Genomic DNA, 19,323 nt, shown 5'->3' on the forward strand with positions numbered 1-19,323 from the left:
ACATTACTAAAAAGCATTACTTAACTTGATTTTTCTGGAAATAGTTTCTCCACTTAAAATGCCAATTGCTGGAACTTTAGCATTTAATGCAAACGCAATGTTCTGTACCTGCAAACAAGATATCAAGTCTTAACACGTGGTTTGTTTAAGGGAGTGATGTTTGAGCTTGGACAAGAGATCGGTGCCCTGGTGGTATTTGCTGAGCACAGGTATTACGGAGAGAGCAAAGTGAATGGAAACAAAGACTACAAATATCTATCAGGTTTGTAAATGGAGCCGAATTTAATCACAAGTGATCCATCCCAGTGATACAAATACATGCAACAATTTCCGGGTCTTTCCCATTATAGTCCCTCATGAAATTATAACCCTCATTATGGTATATTTACCATGATGGGGGGGGGCTATAATCTAAAGACCTGAATTTCCGAAAAAAGTAAAGAATATCGTAAATATTAATTGAATTGATTCCTAAGTTAGACATTTCTTTATGGAATCTTAGTGAAGCGCAAAATTCTATCAGTTAAAATCATGAACAGATTTTCTTTTAGACACATCTTTAAATTGCAGCCCACACATTCGGGTTTGCAATGTTGCAGGATAATCATCATGACGAGCCTGATCTTGTATTAGTTATTTCAGTCTAAATTTGGTTGATGTAGATCTGGTAGTTGTTTTAGTCTCCTAGGAATTAAAAAATTGAGCACACTAGCGCCATTACGCGCATCGATGTTGCTTTTGTTGTTGACATTTAGGACCTCAGGATTCGGCCGTTTTAGAGGCTTCTGAAAGCTTTTTTGTTTGTCTACTAAATTTTACATTATGCGAGGCTTTTTGGGGTGCCATTGGTTCCTTTCAGGGTTTTAGCAAACTTTTGATTCGATTGCTATCACTAAGGTTGTAATTGCTCTCAAACGAAGTTTGTAGCAATTATTTTAGACATGTTGGTCTTTATGCAATTTTTCGCTTGACGGATTTTTTGTCTGACCCATTTGACTTTTTGTCCTCAAAAACGGGATAAACAGGTACCGCCCAGAGGGCATTAAGTTCTCTTAGAGCGTTTCAGCTCACTAGTCTCCAAGTATGCGATTCACAGAAACTGTTTTGGAGACATACTTATGGTGTGAAGGGCGGTTATTTTAGGTTACCCCCCCCCCCCCACACACACACACACACACACACAACACCAATCCACTCCCCACTCGCGCCACTGTTGCTGTCTCCATTTGCGCTTTCTTCATCTTTTTAAAACTGTTTTTCATTCTCACTTTTTGTATGCCTTTTAGATTTGCTTCTAAAATTGTTTGCCTGGGACCTTTTTGAAACTTTTAGGAATTATTTGAATGTTTGGCACTCTAGTTTGTTCTAGACTAGATTATTTTTTTGATTTCTTAGGGATTGTTAATTTGATGCCTTGCTGAGTTATTTGTGGCAAAGGTAGGATATACGATTGATCTGGAACAGTATCACAAGGTTTCTTGAGAAGAATAATAGTTGTGACACCAATTGAGTCACTCCACTGTAATTCGAGGCGTTTTGACTTTGAATCGTTTTCGGATTACTTACGGCTATGCTTTATCTAAGTAATAGAGTTCTGGTTGTCGAACAAATTCGGATATTGTTTTAGGAATTCTTTTTGCTGAAACTGTTTGTTGAATAAGAGAGAAAACTTCTTAATCAAGAGAAGATTTTTCGAAAGGGTGTCGTATTACTCAAGGATGCCTATCCCTGGCATATCTTTAAACGCAGTTTCTTGATGTAATATTCATTTTCTTGACACAGTGAATTGTTTGGCAACATTTATTCTTTCGGATTTTTCCTCTACCTAATTCAAGTGACTGGATCTCACCTGATTTGCATTATTTGCTGTTTTTTTCTTGTCTTACATTTTTTTGCTGTCAATAAATATTGTTTAGCGTGCTTCTTTGAGACAATATTTTGAAATATAATTTTCGAATTTTTAGTACTTATGGTTTTCATTGTCAACATTTATTGATTCTCTGACAGGTGAATGAATTAGGTGATGATAGGGGTTTCCAAATCTGCAATATTTTGACTCGTTTTGCTTTTCGTTCGAATGGCTCTCTGCTTTCTCTCTACGCTTTCTGATAAAGGTCTGAAGGTCGTATGAGTTTGCATGTTTTGCCCTAGGTAGTTTTTTGTCTTGATTTACATTTTTTTTGTTTTCGAGATCAATTTTCACGTGCCGCAATCTGACGTGTTTTCTATTGTCTTTAACAACATATATTCTTAAACTAATAATTTCTTGTTTTAAGCTGAATTTTGTGAATTGAGTGTATTACCCTACTCTCTGATATTATTTAACACTGATGTTAATGTCAACTGACTCCACATCCTTCCAATGTGATTAAAGGATTCTTTTTAAGGAGGGATGATAATAATAATAGTGGATGTTGGAATAATTCAAGTGAGCCGATCAATTTTCTTTCAATACGTTTTTTTTGTAAACAAGTTGATTTTCGAAATCCGTATTATGTTGTTCAACATGTCTCTGAACTCATTTATGCTCATAATCCGTTGCTATCTCTTCTCCGCAACACGTAAGTCTGCGGGCTAGCTGTTTGTTAGAGGAGGCTATCTGTAGCAACAAAATCCTTCCTGGTAATGAAATGGTGTAAGAGGACTGTGATTCTTAGTACCTTAACGCATAATTGATTAAAAAAGTCTGATATTTCTTATTTTCCTATACGCCACAATTATTTGTTTTTAAGCTTTTACGATAACCGCTGATTCATTACATTTTCGTCATGATTTGGGTCAAATTGCGGACGGTAGTGAATTGCCAAAGAACCGGTTGTGTGTATTTTTGTCTGTTTAGATTTTCAATTTTTTTGGTCCTTTTTAATAGCCGCCGTCAGACTCTTACACGGCTATTGTTTAGGCGCTCCCCTTTTTTTAAATTGCTCTCAAACGAAGTTTGTAGCAATTATATTAGTCCTGTCGGTCTTTTTTATGCGATTTTTCGCTTGACCAATTTGTCGTCTGACGCTTTTGACTGTTCGTCCTCAAAAACGGGATAAACAGGAAGCGCCCAGAGGGCATTAAGTGCTCTTAGAGCCTTTCAGCTCTGTTTCAGCTCAAACTGTTTTGGAGACTTATACTTATGGTGTGAAGCGCGGTTCTTCGAGGTTGAAGACACCCCCTCCCCACTGTTGACCCCACCCACCACCGCGCTGTTGCCCCTCCCACCCCACTGTTGACTGTTGCCCACCCCCCATCAGCACCCCCCCCCCCCCCCAGATCAACCGCGAACAATCGATCCCTAAAAACACTCAATTTTATACCAATTTGCACAATTTTTTTCAAGTTTTTTGAAAATTTTTGTCATTTTTTGAGTTCTTTCAGCCTTAGGTGTCAAGGAACCTCCTCTAGGTGTTCATAATAGGTTACTGCATAGTTTCTAATGGTAGTGGAACGGTTTCAACTTTTTAACATCACAAATTTTTGCATTTTTTTTTAGAGAAAACGTGCAAATTTTTTCAATTTTTTGATCATTATTTTTTTCATTTTTCACGTCTTTCCCGACCCAGGGGCCAGAAGTTTTTTTTTAATATAACAAGAGGAAATTTTTTTAATATAACAATTTTTAGCGATTTCTTTGAAAAAACTTGCATTTTTTTCAAGTTTTTTGAAAATTTTTTTAGGTTTCTCCGGCCTCAAGAGCCCAATAGGCTCCTTTAGGGTTTGATTATTGGTTACTGCATAGCTTCTAGATGTAATGGAATGTTTTTCGAGATTTTAATATCAGCAATTTAAAAAAATAGCAATGTTGTCAGGTTTTTTGAATCTTTTTGATTTTTTTTATCATTTTTCCGGCACCAGGATTCAAGGGATCTCCACATGCGGCAATTTCACTTTGATTTTTACTGTTTTTTTCAATGTTTTTGATCGGATTTTTTTTCTAAATGTTTTTCCCAATCAATTCATAGTTCACTCTAGGCCTAGTTTTTTGTTTGAACCAATTTTCCATTTCTCGCTAGTGGTTTTTTGTTCACATGCGGCATTTTGACCTTGATTTAGTTTTTTTCAAAATTTTTTAACTGAATTTTTTAGAAATGTTTTTTTTTCCAATTCTTTCATAGTCCCTTCTAGGTCTGTTTTGCTGTTTAGTCAATGAAAATGCTTCGAATTGTACGTTAGGACTTGTCCTGCTATGTTTTTTTTTTAATTCGCTTTACCTTTTGATCACGTTTTTCGTTTTGCATAAGTCAAGATTTTCACGTTTGACTTCTGACTTACTTCAATCGCTGTTTCAACTGAGTGAATTTTATTTTCTAGCACGTTTTAAATTACGTAATGTAGTGAATTTTGTCAATGTCAAAAGAGCAAAGTCAAAGGAAACGGGATAAATCGATAAGCTTTGTCATTAAGTCCTTTAGAATTAGGTTATCAAAGTTCATTAGAGTGTTTGATAGCTGATATCGGTGTTCAGCTTATTAGATTTCATTTTAGAAGCTGAATTAAAAATAGTTTTTTAATTTAACTGAGATTGCACGCCAAATTAGAACACTTTTTGACACTGAACGCCAAAATAGAAAACTTTTTGACACTGGAAAAACACTTTTCAATACTCAACGGCGGCTATTTTCCGACAATATGCAGGATATATTTAAATCTTGTAATTCTGTCGTCTCCACTAATTTGCATCTAAAACTTTGATTTGAACATTAGATACAAAATGAGAAATATGAGGAAAATTTTGCTGTGCCAGAATAACGCTTCTGGGAAACGTTTTTGTCAAGAAACTTTGTTTTCGTAAGTCTGTAAAAACAAGCTAATATGTGCTTTTTTCTTTTGTTGGCATAGCCCATTTTAGCTTGCAGTTCACAATAGTATGTAATTGTGAAGTACCAATTATGGGCAGTCTTATTCTACTCGGGAAAAGGAATAGAACAGGAAGAAATTTCATATTGGTCTTCCTAAACAAAAATAACATAGTACATAATGTGTTCCACAGAAATAAGCTAGGTAAATATAAGTCTCTATTCTATTTTTTCTATCGCGGTTTGTGTGAGGGTTTTGGTGTTTTTTTCTGGAACGTTTTTTTAATTCCTGAGTGATTTTCTCACATTTCAGTTTTCATCAGTATGAATGACCTAAGTTGCTCTCGTTCTGAAATAATATTTGTTGTTAAAAGTGATTCTGATCGAACGGATATTAGGGCAATTGTAAAGCTTCGGCTAAGATGTGATGGCTTCTTCCGGTTTCGGACAAAAACTCCCACGGAAATAAAGCCACCAAAAATTAGGAGGTAGAAAAATCCCCACGGAAAGAAACCCCCAAGGAACCCCCTTCATGGAAATAAACCCCCACTTGACTGTCAAAGGGATTAAAAATCAATCAAATTGAATTAAAGATAATATACTCTAACACAATTGCACTGATAGAAAGCGAAAGATTGAAACAGATTCTCAAAGTGACATGTTTGAAGCAATTGCTCCCAAATATTCTAATAGTTCATATTCGTGTGCGGCACAAAGAATTCGTTTTTTTTCCGTTATTCTCACTCTCTTTATTTACCTGCTTCCCCCTTATTCTTGTGCCACGGTAAATTCTTGAAGCAATTGTTGTCTGTGTATCGCCTCCCAAAATTTCTATTCATCGGGTTTGTTAATTTGAAGCATCAATTCAATACCTCCATGGAACCTTCTTTTGCATTGTTGGTTCTCGGTAGGTGCTCAATCGTTCGATGATACAAATTCCACATTGTGGTATGAAAGATGGTTTTTGCCTACTCCAAATGCCACATGTGTATCTTGTTTTTCGTCTGGCAACAATGCATATATGCATGGCACTGCTATTCCATTCTCAAAGCAATGCACAGTAAAGATCTGATAAATGCTGCTGGGACAGCTTTTGAATATTACATCAACAAGCCATTCATTGTTGTCACTCAGCAATTGCAAATTGTGTTGTGTTCCAAAGACCAGAATTTTTTTTTCCGATTACGGAACATTTCCGTCTTCAAAGAGGAAATCATTGTCTCTCTTTGTAGTTGAGTACTTCTCCGGCCTTTCAAAGTCATGGCTCTTAGGAGATGGCCATGATCCTCTTTGTTATTGTTTAATATCGCGGGTACGTCTTTTAATGTGGGATATTGAAGGCTTTTGCACATTCGGCGCTGGCGGTTAGAACATTTTTCGATAGAATGCATTCTTGTAGAATTGTCGGCGCTGGTGGTTAGAACATTTTTCGATAGAATGCAGTCTTGTAGAATTGGGTCCTCTTTAATCCGGTTGTTAATTTTGTAAACCTCAATTAGCGTCGAGTTGGGTGCGTGCGTATGGTGATAGGACGATTGTCGAATAACTTGATCGTTAAGTGTCTAAATTTGGTGCTTACACTGTGCTTTGTTTATTCATTGTCCGGACTCCCACTTATTAGAATTTTTGAGTTCTCCCTTCTACTTGTTAGCGAAACCTTGTTATATAAGCTCTGTTCCTCCTTTGTTGGTTTTAATGTAACACAGTTTGTCTTAGGTTTCCGTTTAATCGGAACTATGGTTTTTGATTTAACGTTCGCTAAGTTACAGAATGAGCTTGGTTTGAAATTTTGCTGAAATCGTGTCATACTAATTAGATTATGATAACAAAATGATTGCTGTGAGTTGTATGTAGACGCATTTGATACAACACGTGCTAAAATTTTGAATAACCAGTCAAGTAAGCTTAAAAGTTTGGTTTGTTCAGTTTATCCACCGCCAAAACTCTTCCTATTGATCTGAACGCTAGTTGTCTCTTCCCCACCGTAGGGCAAGAGAAAGCACCATGACTCTGTTTAGGTAGCATAGCAAGGAGGATGGGTTGTCAACCCTTTAAGCAGTGCTCCTTATTGACTGCCCAAAGGAAGCACAAATTTGAAAGATTAAACATGTGGTTTAGACGGTACTATTATTGAGTGATATTTTAGTCTAGGGTAGGTTTCAAGGGCCCGCACCTCTTTTACTTCTATTTTTCTGCGTTTGAATTTCATGTTTTATAGAAGCCTTAAAAAGAATCCTTTGGAAAAATTGACTGAATCATATCCCATTGGTGACACTGAAATGCATAATTTATAAAGTTAAAGCGTTAATACGTAATGTAGAACGTTAAAATCACGTGAATTTTTTTAAAGCGTGTCTGATCAAGTTTTTGCTTTGATGGTTTTCATTTCACTCTCATTGTCTTTCTTTCAATGATAACATGGGTTTTTTCCTATGGTGTTTTTTCCTTGTTTTTTGTGAGGGTTTATTTCCTATTATAAACAGGGGAGTTTCGTGGGAGTTTATTTCCTAGACCCGTTTTTCTAGCACCCATAAAACAATAAATTATGTAAATTTAAATTTCCAACGTCTGTCGTTCGATAGCTATTCATCCACGTTAGTCTGTTTTCGTTTTTGAAATCAATGTTATTCAATATTTTCGATTACAGACGCCAGCCGGGGTGGTTGTTTTTTAGACTTGTGTTCTTTCTCAGGTGACGTTGAACATAGACTTGGAGTTTTTCTTAGAGGAACAGAATTAGCTGCCCTTGACTCTATGCATTGAAGAAACATGGCTTGAAGAATAATGTAAAACGGTGCATCTTAGATTTTGCTTACCAGCTGATAATCATAAGCAACCGGGAAAGGTCATAAAGAGACGCGGTTCAGATTTTTTTTGCACAAGTAGGACAAAAATGCTTCAATAATCAGACACAAAATTAGTTAAATTCAATCCAAGTTCTAATTAAATTGTAAGTTTTTACCTAAATTTTAATCGCTGCTTAAAAAGTAAAAATTGTGCAAATTTTATATCCTGTTATTTTATAAAATTGTTGATTGATGCTTACACAATAGAGACTGCTAAGTTTAAAGCAGGTAGCTGATGCTGTTTAAAGCTTCTCAAATGTAAGACTTCTGATGATTAAAACTTCAGTAACTGATTACTATACTGTTGAAATTGCATTGAATGAAATCATTGAAAAATCCAAATCTTAATAATAAAAGATTTAAAGAAATTTGTCAGCCCTTCAAAAGAATTTAATGCTGGAATGACTCATATTCAAGCAATATAACGTATACTGAATTATATAACGCTACATTTGGAATCAGCTGCTCATCAAAATCTATTCCGGCTAGCTTACTGGCAGTTGTTCTACCCTGGTTGAGTCGGGATCCTTATATTGTCTAAGATATCTTATATCCTAAGATCTGGATAGATAAATAGGTATCATTCAGGTTCATTGACAAGAGATTGTACAAGACAACCATTCGGAGCCGACTGGGTAGTGTAAGAAAGATGAAGAGCAAAATATTCGTGGTAGTTTTAGCAACTTTTACCGGAATTGTTGTGATGCTTGTTAAATGTTTCAAAAATTTCATTTATTGATTGCATGTGTCTATCTAAATTTCAAAGAAAAACAATATTTGGTCTCATTTAGCTGAGTTGGCTCTGGCCGACTACGCGGAGTTCCTGGGATGGTTGAAAGCCGGTGGAGGCTACCCTAATTGCGAAAAGAGCCCTGTGGTAGTGTTTGGAGGATCGTACGGTGGCATGTTGGCTAGTTGGATGAGAATAAAGTACCCATTCCTGGTCATTGGGTAAGTCTTTCGTTTGTGATTTCTGCCACTGTATACCTGACGAATTCTGCTTTTCATATTGCAGACACTTGATAATCATAGGAATTATTGACTCTGTAAAAGGGATTTTCCTTTATTAATAACCGGGGGCTATTATTGGCCTTCTCTTGGTTTTTTACAATTCAAAGAATTTGAATTGTATTGGGGCGCTGTCTTTTTTTTAAGGATCTGTTCACACATTTTCATGATTTTTAATAGCCGCCCTCATCTTCTCAGCCGGCTATTATAGCGCTCCTATTTTTTTACAATTCAAAGAATTTGAATTGTATTGGGGCGCTGTGTCTTTTTTTTAAGATGTGTTCACACATTTTTCAATGACTTTGATCTTTCAAAACGGGATAAACAGGTAAAGCCCAGCGGGCATTAAGTTTCATTAGAGGCCCAAAGTGGACGTTAGTAGTCCATCAAGTGCTTAGAGTGTTGCGGCTGCTCGGATGGGCTCAATTCAAGGTTAAAAGGTCATTTTTAGGAGTTTTTGGGCTCAAAATGGTGCAATTTTTCATGTTTTTTAAGATGTTTTTGAGTTTTTTGTTTGATTAGTCTTAGGTTGAAGTTTTTAAGAATTGATGAAGGCCTTTTGTGAAACAAAATGGCCTGTTATGACCATTTTATGAGCTATATGTTTTGGTATTACAAACACAAACACACAAAATGATACCAGTTTTTGCAACTTTTTTCAAGTTTTTTGAAAATATTTGTCATTTTTTGCCTTTTTCCAGCTTCAGGGGCCAGCAAATCTCCTTTAAGGTTTGATAATAGGGCACTGTATAGTTTCTAGTAATAATGGAGGTGTTTTAAACATTTTAATGTCTCGAATTTTAGCATTTTTTTAAAATCTGCAATTTTTTGAGGTTTCCTAATAAAGTTTGGCAATTTTTGATATTTGTCCATTCTCAAGTGCCAGGAAACCTATTCCACGGTCTGAAAAAGTTACTGCATAGTTGTTAGTTTCACTGGAGTTGTTTTCAACAATGTAACCTTTCGAATTTTGAAAATTTTCTGATAAAACTTGCAAGTTATTTAATTTTTTTCAAAACATTTGTCTCTTATTCAGTTTTTTTGCCTGAGTAGCCAGATAACCTAATACAGGGTTTGATAGTATGTTATTAAATAGTTGCTAGGGGTAATTGGATGGTTTTCAACATTTTAATAGAACAAATTTCTGTTTTTTGAAATTTAAAATTTTTTAAAATTTTTGCCTATCGATCTTTGAACCAATTAATTTTTTAAGGCTTGGAATTGGTTTACTGGATAGGCTCTAGAGACACTAGAATCATTTCTTAAGAAATGCTTCTGAAGATAATAATATCGCGACTTTCAGCAGCCTTTCATAGAAGTTTGCATCTGATTTCATTTTTTTTTAAAAATTTTTTGGTCATTTTCGAGTTAATCGATCTTCAAGGGCCAATTGATTTTTTCAGGCCTTGCAGATATAATACTGCACCAATTTCAGAAACAAAATTTGGTTTTGAACATATTCTTGAAATAGGTATATTTAAAGGGATCAAATTTTGCCTTAGGGGTAAAAGCTTAAAAGTTTTAGCAATGATTATATATTTGTTTAGTTTGATTGTTTCTCAGTTTTTTTGTGATAATTTTTGATTTTGTTTGTGTTTTAGCTGGCATCGTTGATTTGATCTGCTGGTCGAGTAGAGTAATTCTAAGTTGTCTTTCAATTCTTTGAATTGTATTTCAGGACTTGTCCTGCTATGTTTTTTTACTTCGTCGAATAAAAAAATGTTTCGCTTTACCTCATTTTGCCGCTTTTTCAACATTTTGCGTGATATCTTTTTGACTTCTCTAGGCTAGTTTTTCTTTTTTCTCATTCTGCTAAAAGTGATTTTGAACATCAGTTGCTCAGCAAAGCAATTCAAAATGAACAGAGTCAGTATAAAAAATTGAAGTCCAGAAACAGAAACGGGATAGACCCATAAAGCCCAATTTTAGATGCCCGCTATTTGAACGTCGTTCCTATAAGTCTTAGTTACTATCTCTAATGCTTATTGGTATTGATAGTAGCCCCTGTAGCCTCTATCTAAGAAACAGAAGTACGTTATGTTCAACTACGAAATGCCATCAAAATAAATCGGACTTAAAAAATGTTTTTGTACAAAAATCTTTTTTTTTTCATTATCTTCTATTCTTTCAATCCCAAGCATGCTTATTGGAATCAACGGCGGCTATTTTCCGGCAATCTGCCGGGTATGTTTTAAGTCAAATTGGAGTAGTGATTTTGGTCACGCCGAAACAGGAAGTGGAGCAAATAAGTGAGTGGTTTTGCGGTGTGAATTTTTTTTCGCTCTTAATTTAAAGCAGAGTGAAAAAACGGTGTTTGAACAAAAATTCGCTTTCTCGCTAGTGGTTTTTTTGTTCACATGAGGCCATTTCACTTTAATGTTTACTGTTTTTTCGATCTTTCGGATCGGATTTTTTCTAAATGGTTTTCGCAATCCATTCATAGTCCGTTCTGGGTCTAGTGTTCTGTTTAGTCAATGAAAATTCTTTGAATTGTACCTCAGGACTATTATCGTTGTTTTTCTACATCATTTTTTTCAAATTTATTGTTAACCTACAAATATCCAGAACTCCACTTTTGTTTTGTTTGTTTTTGTGTCTGCCCTTATTCTCTGCATTTTAACATGTCTCAGTCTATCATTTTCCTGAGACCTATAGTTTTAATGGGCTCTGCTTTTATCAGTTGCAAAAAAAATTTTAGTCTTCGTAGATTTTTATGTTGTTTAGAATTGATTTCATTTGACATAATGCGGCACTGAGAATTTGCTTGAAATGCCGTTTAAGCGTTTTGACTCATAATTGCTTTCTGCAAAATTTTATTTGGGTCTTAAATTTGATTTAAAACGTTTTTTCGCTTTTGAATTATATCATGTTTTTTTGTCTTTTTCTTGATTTGCTGTCCTCTGAAATTGATATCACTGTGTTTTTGAGAGTCTAATGCGTTTTAAATTCTACTTGGATTTAACTATTAGAAAAAGTCTTTCTGTGCACTAACAGGGATCCTATTTTTACTAATAATTGAAAGGTTTTGTGTCGTTCAGTAATTAAAATTCTGCTAAATATTTTTTAAGAGTGCAGCTCTGAAAACTTTTTTTGAAAATTTGTTTGCAATATTTCATTGTTTCCGTACTTTGAACCCTGTTTCTAAGTTCGGAACTGCTAAATATTTCTCATGACCGCAGTTCTGAAAACTTTTTTTGAAAACTTGTTTGCAATTTTTTATTGTTTCCGTACTTTGAACCCTGTTTCTAGATTTTAATCTCTACAGCAGAATAGCTACGCGATTTTCTGCGAAATAGGGAAATGTATTGTTTTTCTACATCATTTTTTTCAAATTGATTTTAACCTCCAAATATCCAGAACTCCACTTTTGTTTTGCATGTTTATGTGTCTGTCCTTATTCTCCGCATTTTAACATGTCTCAGTCTATCATTTTCCTGAGACCTATAGTTTTAATGGGCTCTGCTTTTATCAAGTGTTAAAAAAAATTTAGTCTTCGTAGATTTTTATGTTGTTTGGAATTGATTTCATTTGACCTAATGCGGCACTGAGAATTTGATATAAAACGTTTTTTGGCTTTTGAATTGTATTCTGTTTCTTTTGTCTTTATCTTGATTACTGAGGTTTTTTCAACTGTTTTGATGTTTTTAGCCTTAATGCATTTTTGGCTCATTGTATTGTTTTATCAAATTGATTAGTAATTGAGTTAAAGCCTCATGCCTGTTGATTCGTCTAATACAAAAGACTTTTACACTTTTTTGTTCTGATTTTTCTCTTTATCAAAAATAGAGATGTTTGTGAGCTAATTAACGCTTGGCTGATTTTTTATTGTTGGATAACTAGTTTTCATTGCATGAAGCAACGGTTTTTGGTTTTACCTGTTTTTGTACTACTTGAAAAATAAAATGAATTCTCCTAGTTACTCATGTTAATTTTTTCTTGCACGTTTTTTTAAATTTTACTCAAGATCGTTGTTTTTTCTTTATTAATGCGTTCTGCAAGGAGATGTTCGTTTTTTTTTCAAAAGCCGATTCTTTCTGGGAATACGAATTGGAGTCATTTCCGGAATTCTTCAGGGTATGTTTTTCGTTTGGCTTTATCTTTTGATCACGTTTCCCGTTTTACAGAGGTCACGATTTTCACGCTTGACTTCTGACTTACTTCATTCACTGTTTCAATTCAGTTGATTTTAATTTCTTTCACCTGTTGAATTACGCAATGTAGTGAATACGGTCAAATTGAAAAGAGTAAAATCAAAATAAACGGGATACATATATAAAGCGCGGTCATATTGCATTAGCTTATCAAAGTTCATTTAAGCGGTTGCTAGCTGGCATTAGTATTATGCGCAATAGCCTTTAGATTAGGAGGTGAATAAAGTGTTAATTTAGAATCTAACCAAATTTGCAGAATTTACTCACAAAATATGAACAGTGTGATACCTACAAAGTTTTCGTCAATTTCTATCTCTTAATTTCTTTTTTCTTATGTTTGAATAACAACGTGCGTCAAACGAGTCAACGGCGGCTAGTATCCGGCAATTCGCCGGCTGTGTTATTGTTTCGTAACTATGGGCTGATAAAGCAACTTTAACAATTGGTAGATAGATAACGAAAAAAATCGCGGACAGCTGTTATCGGTAGGGCAGGGGCAATAAATGATAATTTTGAGAACCTAACAATTTTACTATTGTGCATGAAAGTTGGAGTTAGACGGTTTGGCATACTTTAAAATTAGCCGGTGCCGCTTTTAAAAGTTTGAATTTGAGTGTTAAGTGTAATTCATCCTCCAATTGAGAACTTACGTTGTATTACTTTTCTGTTTTTTGCAAGCTACTTGAAAAGGATATGTTATAGGATTTTAATTTAAAATTGTCTCACGAGCTCCATTTTTGTCTGCTTTTTTTTCGTTGCCGCGAAGTTAAATGAACTTTAATTTTTATGAACATTTAGTAGTCAAAGATCGATAGTGCGCATCTAAGTATTGACAAACGTATTTGCCCTAATTCTTGAGTATTAGAGTCTTGAGTTTTTGATTTCAAATATTAAATTTCAAAAATCTATTTGGGTTTTTTCCTTATAGAGCGTATGTGTTTCATAAAAATGACATTCCCAATCTAGGCCAGAAAGTCTTGTGCTCTATCAAAGAACTGGTGGTCAATCTGTCTATCTGATTTCTTTAGTTGTTTCAATTCCATGGAAGGCCACAAGCGTCTATCGCGGCTTTTTTCCGGCAATCTGCCGGCTGTTCCATAATTTTTTTCGTCTGCTTTTTTCCGTGCTGATATGCAATCGTTCGTTTATCTGCCCTTTTTGTTTAATCAAAATCATATTAAACTAGAGAACATTTAAGCAGAGCTGGATATTTGGCTGAAAAAAGCCGGCCTGGCATATATATTACCCGTTTTTTGAACAAAATGTTAGGACGATAATTGAATGGATTGTAGCGATTAAACTTTGTCATAGTCATTGTTAGTTGTGTTGCAGGCAAGAATAAAATCTTAAAAAATATTTCTGTTCACTCTGTAATTTTTTGTCATATTTGGAAACATCTCTCAGACATTCAGTCTCTTCATTGTTCCAGTGCGTGGGCTGCATCGGCTCCTGTGGCCTGGTTTGAGAACTTAACTGACTGCAACTCGTATAACTACAAGGTGTTCAAGGACTTCAATGCTGCCAATCCCAACTGTCCACAGAACATCCTGAGGTCCTGGTACGTCGTCAACGACTACTCAAAAACAGGTGATGATGGTTTGACTGATAACTCATTGATAATGGTTTTAAAATGAGGAAATATTGAAGACTGAGCATATAATTTCTAGATGTGAGTGCGAATGATATCTGAACGCGTTAAAATATCATAAGTTTCGAAGAATGCTTTTGTGTCACTCACAAGCTGCTTAGCAATACGAAGTATCGCAATATTGCATGTACTATAGAAGGATGGTATCACATGTGGGATCTTTTTCGACCCCCCCCCCCCCTTGCTCGATTATTTTTTGCAACCCTCTAGCCCATAGCAATACAGACTAGCATCTATTGAAAAACGTTAACATAATTCAAATTGAAGCGAGCAATTCATCTGATTTTTCTCAAATTGGGTTATCCTTTAAATTTTCATTACGGTCTATCAACTTTTTACAGTGCATTATTTACTGAAACACGACATTTTTTATCGGATCTTCTGTATCAGTTATTTCATACGATCCACAATAGGATTTCCTAAATCCGTTTATCATTTCTTTTAATGTGAATTTTCTGGCTTGGAAATTTTCTGTACATATTTCAATAAGTATTATTATCATATGAAAACTATCGTTTGTCAAGTTTTTAAAGATACATTTATATGCAACCTGACGAAGGCGGGCATAATAGCAAAGAATCAAAATAACTCGGAATATTTTAAATCATTTTATGCTGTCATTTTGACCCGGTTAGACTTACGCCCGCTATCAAACAACGATTTAAAATCAGCTTAGTTTTGATAGGTTGCTCGGTTTTAGAAGAGAGAAAAAGAACCGGAAAATTAGGTCATTGTCCTTATTTACTCTTTTCAGCATTATTGGATTTGATGCTGTCATTCAATCCTTCAATCGAATGATGACGTCAACAATTTAGCCCATTGTTGATTTGAACCAAATTCAGATTTCAACTGATTATTTTCTCTTTTTATGTATGTAGTTTAAATTGTTAATGTACGTAGTTCTCTCAAATTATCGATCTCCGAGGAATACGCGCGCCGTTAATGCTATAATAATTTTTTGGCGAATATGGGTTTCTGCCCCACTCAGCCTGTGGGGGCTATGATGTGAAAGAACCGTTTAGTGCTGCCCTAAAACCTTTTTGTTCTACTTGCTTTGCCATTCAAAAGCGTTACGTATCTTGCACTGCTTTATTGGTGTTAGATCGCCAGTTTTACCTGTTTAATGTCACTATTCTTTCCTGAATTTTTGAATTCCGACTTTAGATGTTTCTCAAAATTATCCTAAAAGATCTACAAAATGTCTATCTTCAAAAAGATCTACAAAAAAGATCTACAATAAGATCTACAAAATATCTATCCTAAGAGATCTTATCTGGTTGCACGAATGCAGTTTATGTTCCTTATATTATCAATATAGCCACTAGAATAATAATATCTAATATATTTAACCAAGATGGGGATATTAATGTGAAAACCCGAAACTCGCTGCCTTGTGAATAATCATTTCAGTATTCATGCCTTCCAAAATAATACGCATATTCTAATTATTTGCGCAACCGAGCTGACGGAACTTTTGATAATGGGACATTTGAAAGTGACTTCGTTCAGTGTTCGACAGTTTTTTTCTTTGGTTTTTCAAATTTTTCTTTTCCAACATTTCAATTGGAATTTATTTTGAAGGATTGTTACCGGAAGCGATCCATTTTCTCATCGTCTATATTTTTCACTTTTCTTGTTCAGACGAGGGACGTCAAAAATTGACAGATTACTTTGACTTGTGTTCTCCCCTGAAAGACGCCAATTCTGTGAACAACCTGTTCTCAGAATTAGCCGATGCCTGGAGCAGTGTGGCCATGGTGAACTACCCCTACCCCACTGAATTCCTTCAACCGCTTCCTGCGTGGCCTGTCAACGTAAGCCACATTCAATCTCACTTGTGATTCGTTCCTCATTTGTTTTCCATTATTATTCATGATTGATTTGTTTTAATCTCCTTTTCTGCTTTTGGTTTTGTTTAGAATAATTAATCATTGTTGTTGCGAAATAGCAATGTTGCTTCTGTTATTCCCACACCCACACATTGAGGTTAACAAATGACAAGTGCTATTGTTCCCATTGTAGTTATTTGAAGTGCGCTGATAATTTTGGCTCTCATTTCAATCTTTTGTTTGATTATTTCCTGCTTGCATTATTTTGCCTTTGCTTTGTACGGCAGTTTTCTATCATATTGACGACAAAATTTCAATTACGGAATAATGATCTTTAAAAGGTCACGAATGGAACTTTAACAGCTTAACTTTTGCGTGATGGTTTATGCGTCATTAATTGCTCTTAAACAAAGTTTGTAGCAATTATATTAGTCCTGTGGTCTTTTTATACGATTTTTCGCTGGACCCTGTGTCTGACCCTTGTAGCTTTTCGTCATGGGTAAAGCCCGGAGGCCATTAATTGGCTCAGCAGCTTTCTTCATGCGGTTCACTAAAATTGTTTTGAGGAGACAATTTCATGACGTGAAGGGCTGTGCTTAATCTTGAAAGTTTGACCTCTAATAGTGATCTATTTCCTTGCGACTTGGAGGCGTTCTGGTTTTTCGTTTTTACGACTCGAAGATGGGTATTGGTTTTCTTGACGTTTTCTTAGGACTCGAAAGGTAGTAAAGGTAGTATTGGACTCGAAAGGTAGCATGAAACAGAGAAGTTTTCCTGATCATGCGCTACGGTCAATGAATGACTTTTCGACTTTGAAAAGTGCTTCTGAAAGAATGGCACATAGAGATGACAATTTTTAGCCGTTTTTTGTCCATTTTGCTCAGTTTTTGTTCTTGTAATATGATTTTTTGTAGCAATAAGTTTTGATCAATGCTTTTTAATAAGTATTCCTATGACGTGATACAAAGTGTTTCTGAGAGCTTAATAATGCGTTTCAAGTGCAAAATTGGCACATGTCTCAAATCTTTATTTTTTTGTTTCTGGATCTTTGAGCGGATTTTTTTTTCGAATAAATCAGTGTATATGGCAACGTCTCTTTGATCGTTCATTCTTTGAACGCCTCCTTCGTCTTGAGGTGCAAGAAAATCAAAAATTCGAGTTGTTAATAAAGTAGGTCAAAGTTGTTTTGGTGAAGAAGTGAATTCGAAGAACCAACAGAAGAGATAGTTGTTTCTTTGAGCGAGATGTTTAGTTGAGCGAGATGTTTAGGTGTAAAAAATTTTTTGCTAAGCGAGTGAATTTTTTTGATCTCGTGCGGCTTTTTCAATCTTTTTTGTTTCGAAAAAATTGTTGTCTAAAAGATATTTTGAACTCAAATTGTAACTTTCAGGTTGTTTTGATTGCGTTTTGAAGTTTATCGTAATTAAAATGAGTTTCACACTAATTTCATGACTTTTCATCTATTTTGGCTCTCAAGCTCTTTTTGAGATTTTTGGCACATTGTTGTGGTTTATTGGTTTTACTTGTAACTAAGACTAGGCCTAATGCTTGTAGGCATTTTTTAAAATTTAAATTGGAGACAATTTCTGTGGTACCAAGTATTTTTTCTTCGAAATTTACGAAAAAAATGAGAAATTCGTTACATTTTTTCTAAATTTTATGGCTTGTCTAAAGATGTGTGAGCAATATTGTTGTCTAGATTACTTGAATTTTTATTTTTGATTTGTGTTTGTACTTTTTACGTTGTCCTGCATGTAGATAATAGTGCATTATGTTTACCAAATCCATGTTGTTAGCAACTTCAAAAATTTTTGTTGGCTCTGCTCTTTATCGGAAGTTGCACTTTTATATCTCAAACTGGAATTTGGTTGGTTCATAATGATAAGTGCTACGTCGCCACTTTTACGGGCTTTTTTTTCTTTTTTCGTAGATCCCCGCAACTTGGTGGACGTCCAGTGGCAAAATATAGTTTTCAGTGGTGGTTAACTTTTTTTATGTGGTAGTTTTGTTCTTCCATAGCTCATGCAACATTTGCAATCTTTGTAGCCAAAGTTTGGTGCTCATAACCTTTTGGTACATGCTGTTTTTTACGATGTATCCATCGAGACCACATCAAACTGAATTTTGGTTCCAGTTAGTTTTCAGGCAGGTGGTACATAGAGTTGACCCTGCAATAAGTTCAATGTCTCTAAGAATGAGGTGTAGAATATGGCAGTCGCAAGTTTTCTTGTTGCATGCAATTTGGATATTTCGTCCTTAAAATTATCTTTTAGAGAAATAGTCCGATGTGTTACTCGGAGCTATTCTCGTGAATATAGGATTAGTTGCTTTCTTTAACAAAATAGTTTTGTAGCCCGATTTAACTCGTGGCTCTAAATTTTTCTGTTTTATTTTTCTGCATTGCATTTGCTGTTTGAGTGGTATTTCATAGGCAGGAAACTATTCATTGTCATGCATATATGTTTTTTCTTTTATACGCTGTCTCAATTAGCTGAACTGTGCTTTTCAAAGCTGTCTAGACAAATTCAATCCGGATAGATTATAAATTGATGCTTTGTAGTTGAAAAACTGTTGAATTCACATCGAGGCTACGCCGTGTGATTTCTGTTCACTTCTTTGTTCAGGTGTATTTTCCTGTTCAATAGAGCTGCGGCCATTTCCCAGGAGGTTTGTTTTTCAATCAATATTGCACCGTAGATAATTCTTTGGGCTTTTCCCGGTCCTTTATTTGAAATTCTAAGTTAAGTTTGCTTTCAATGTCACCACTAGCCCCGTTCGCCCCCTCCCGGCCTGATAAATATACTATGTGTGCTTGACTGGAAGATTATATAAAGAGCAGTAATTGATTTTTTGCGATTCCATTGTATCAAGTTTTTTTTTCCACAGAGTTTAGATTTAATGAATGGCCATAGTGCGTAATCAGGAATAGCCAAATAGAAAACCCGCCTCTGACCAGCCTTCCACGATTATATTGTAAACACTTGTGAGACTCTTATAAGATTATACACTCGAGACAAGAGCGTTTTAAGATTTCTGCTAAGATCTTGCAAGATATGC

The 19,323-nt window shown here is 35.1% G+C and overlaps 1 protein-coding gene across 2 annotated transcripts in view; it reads left to right on the plus strand.

Moving 5' to 3' along the window:
• LOC142336406 (lysosomal Pro-X carboxypeptidase-like) overlaps nt 1-19,323 on the plus strand; it is a 60,322-nt gene that overhangs the window by 11,041 nt on the left and 29,958 nt on the right. For both annotated transcript variants that reach the window (XM_075385210.1, XM_075385209.1), the window contains exons 3-6: nt 151-262; nt 8,422-8,581; nt 14,219-14,376; nt 16,079-16,251. In XM_075385210.1, coding sequence (XP_075241325.1) covers nt 151-262; nt 8,422-8,581; nt 14,219-14,376; nt 16,079-16,251 — 603 coding nt within the window. The remainder of the gene's footprint in view (nt 1-150; nt 263-8,421; nt 8,582-14,218; nt 14,377-16,078; nt 16,252-19,323) is intronic.

Source organism: Convolutriloba macropyga, chromosome 3, assembly GCF_964194025.1.
Source record: "Convolutriloba macropyga chromosome 3, txConMacr16.3, whole genome shotgun sequence".
Classification (NCBI taxonomy): domain Eukaryota; kingdom Metazoa; phylum Xenacoelomorpha; order Acoela; family Convolutidae; genus Convolutriloba; species Convolutriloba macropyga.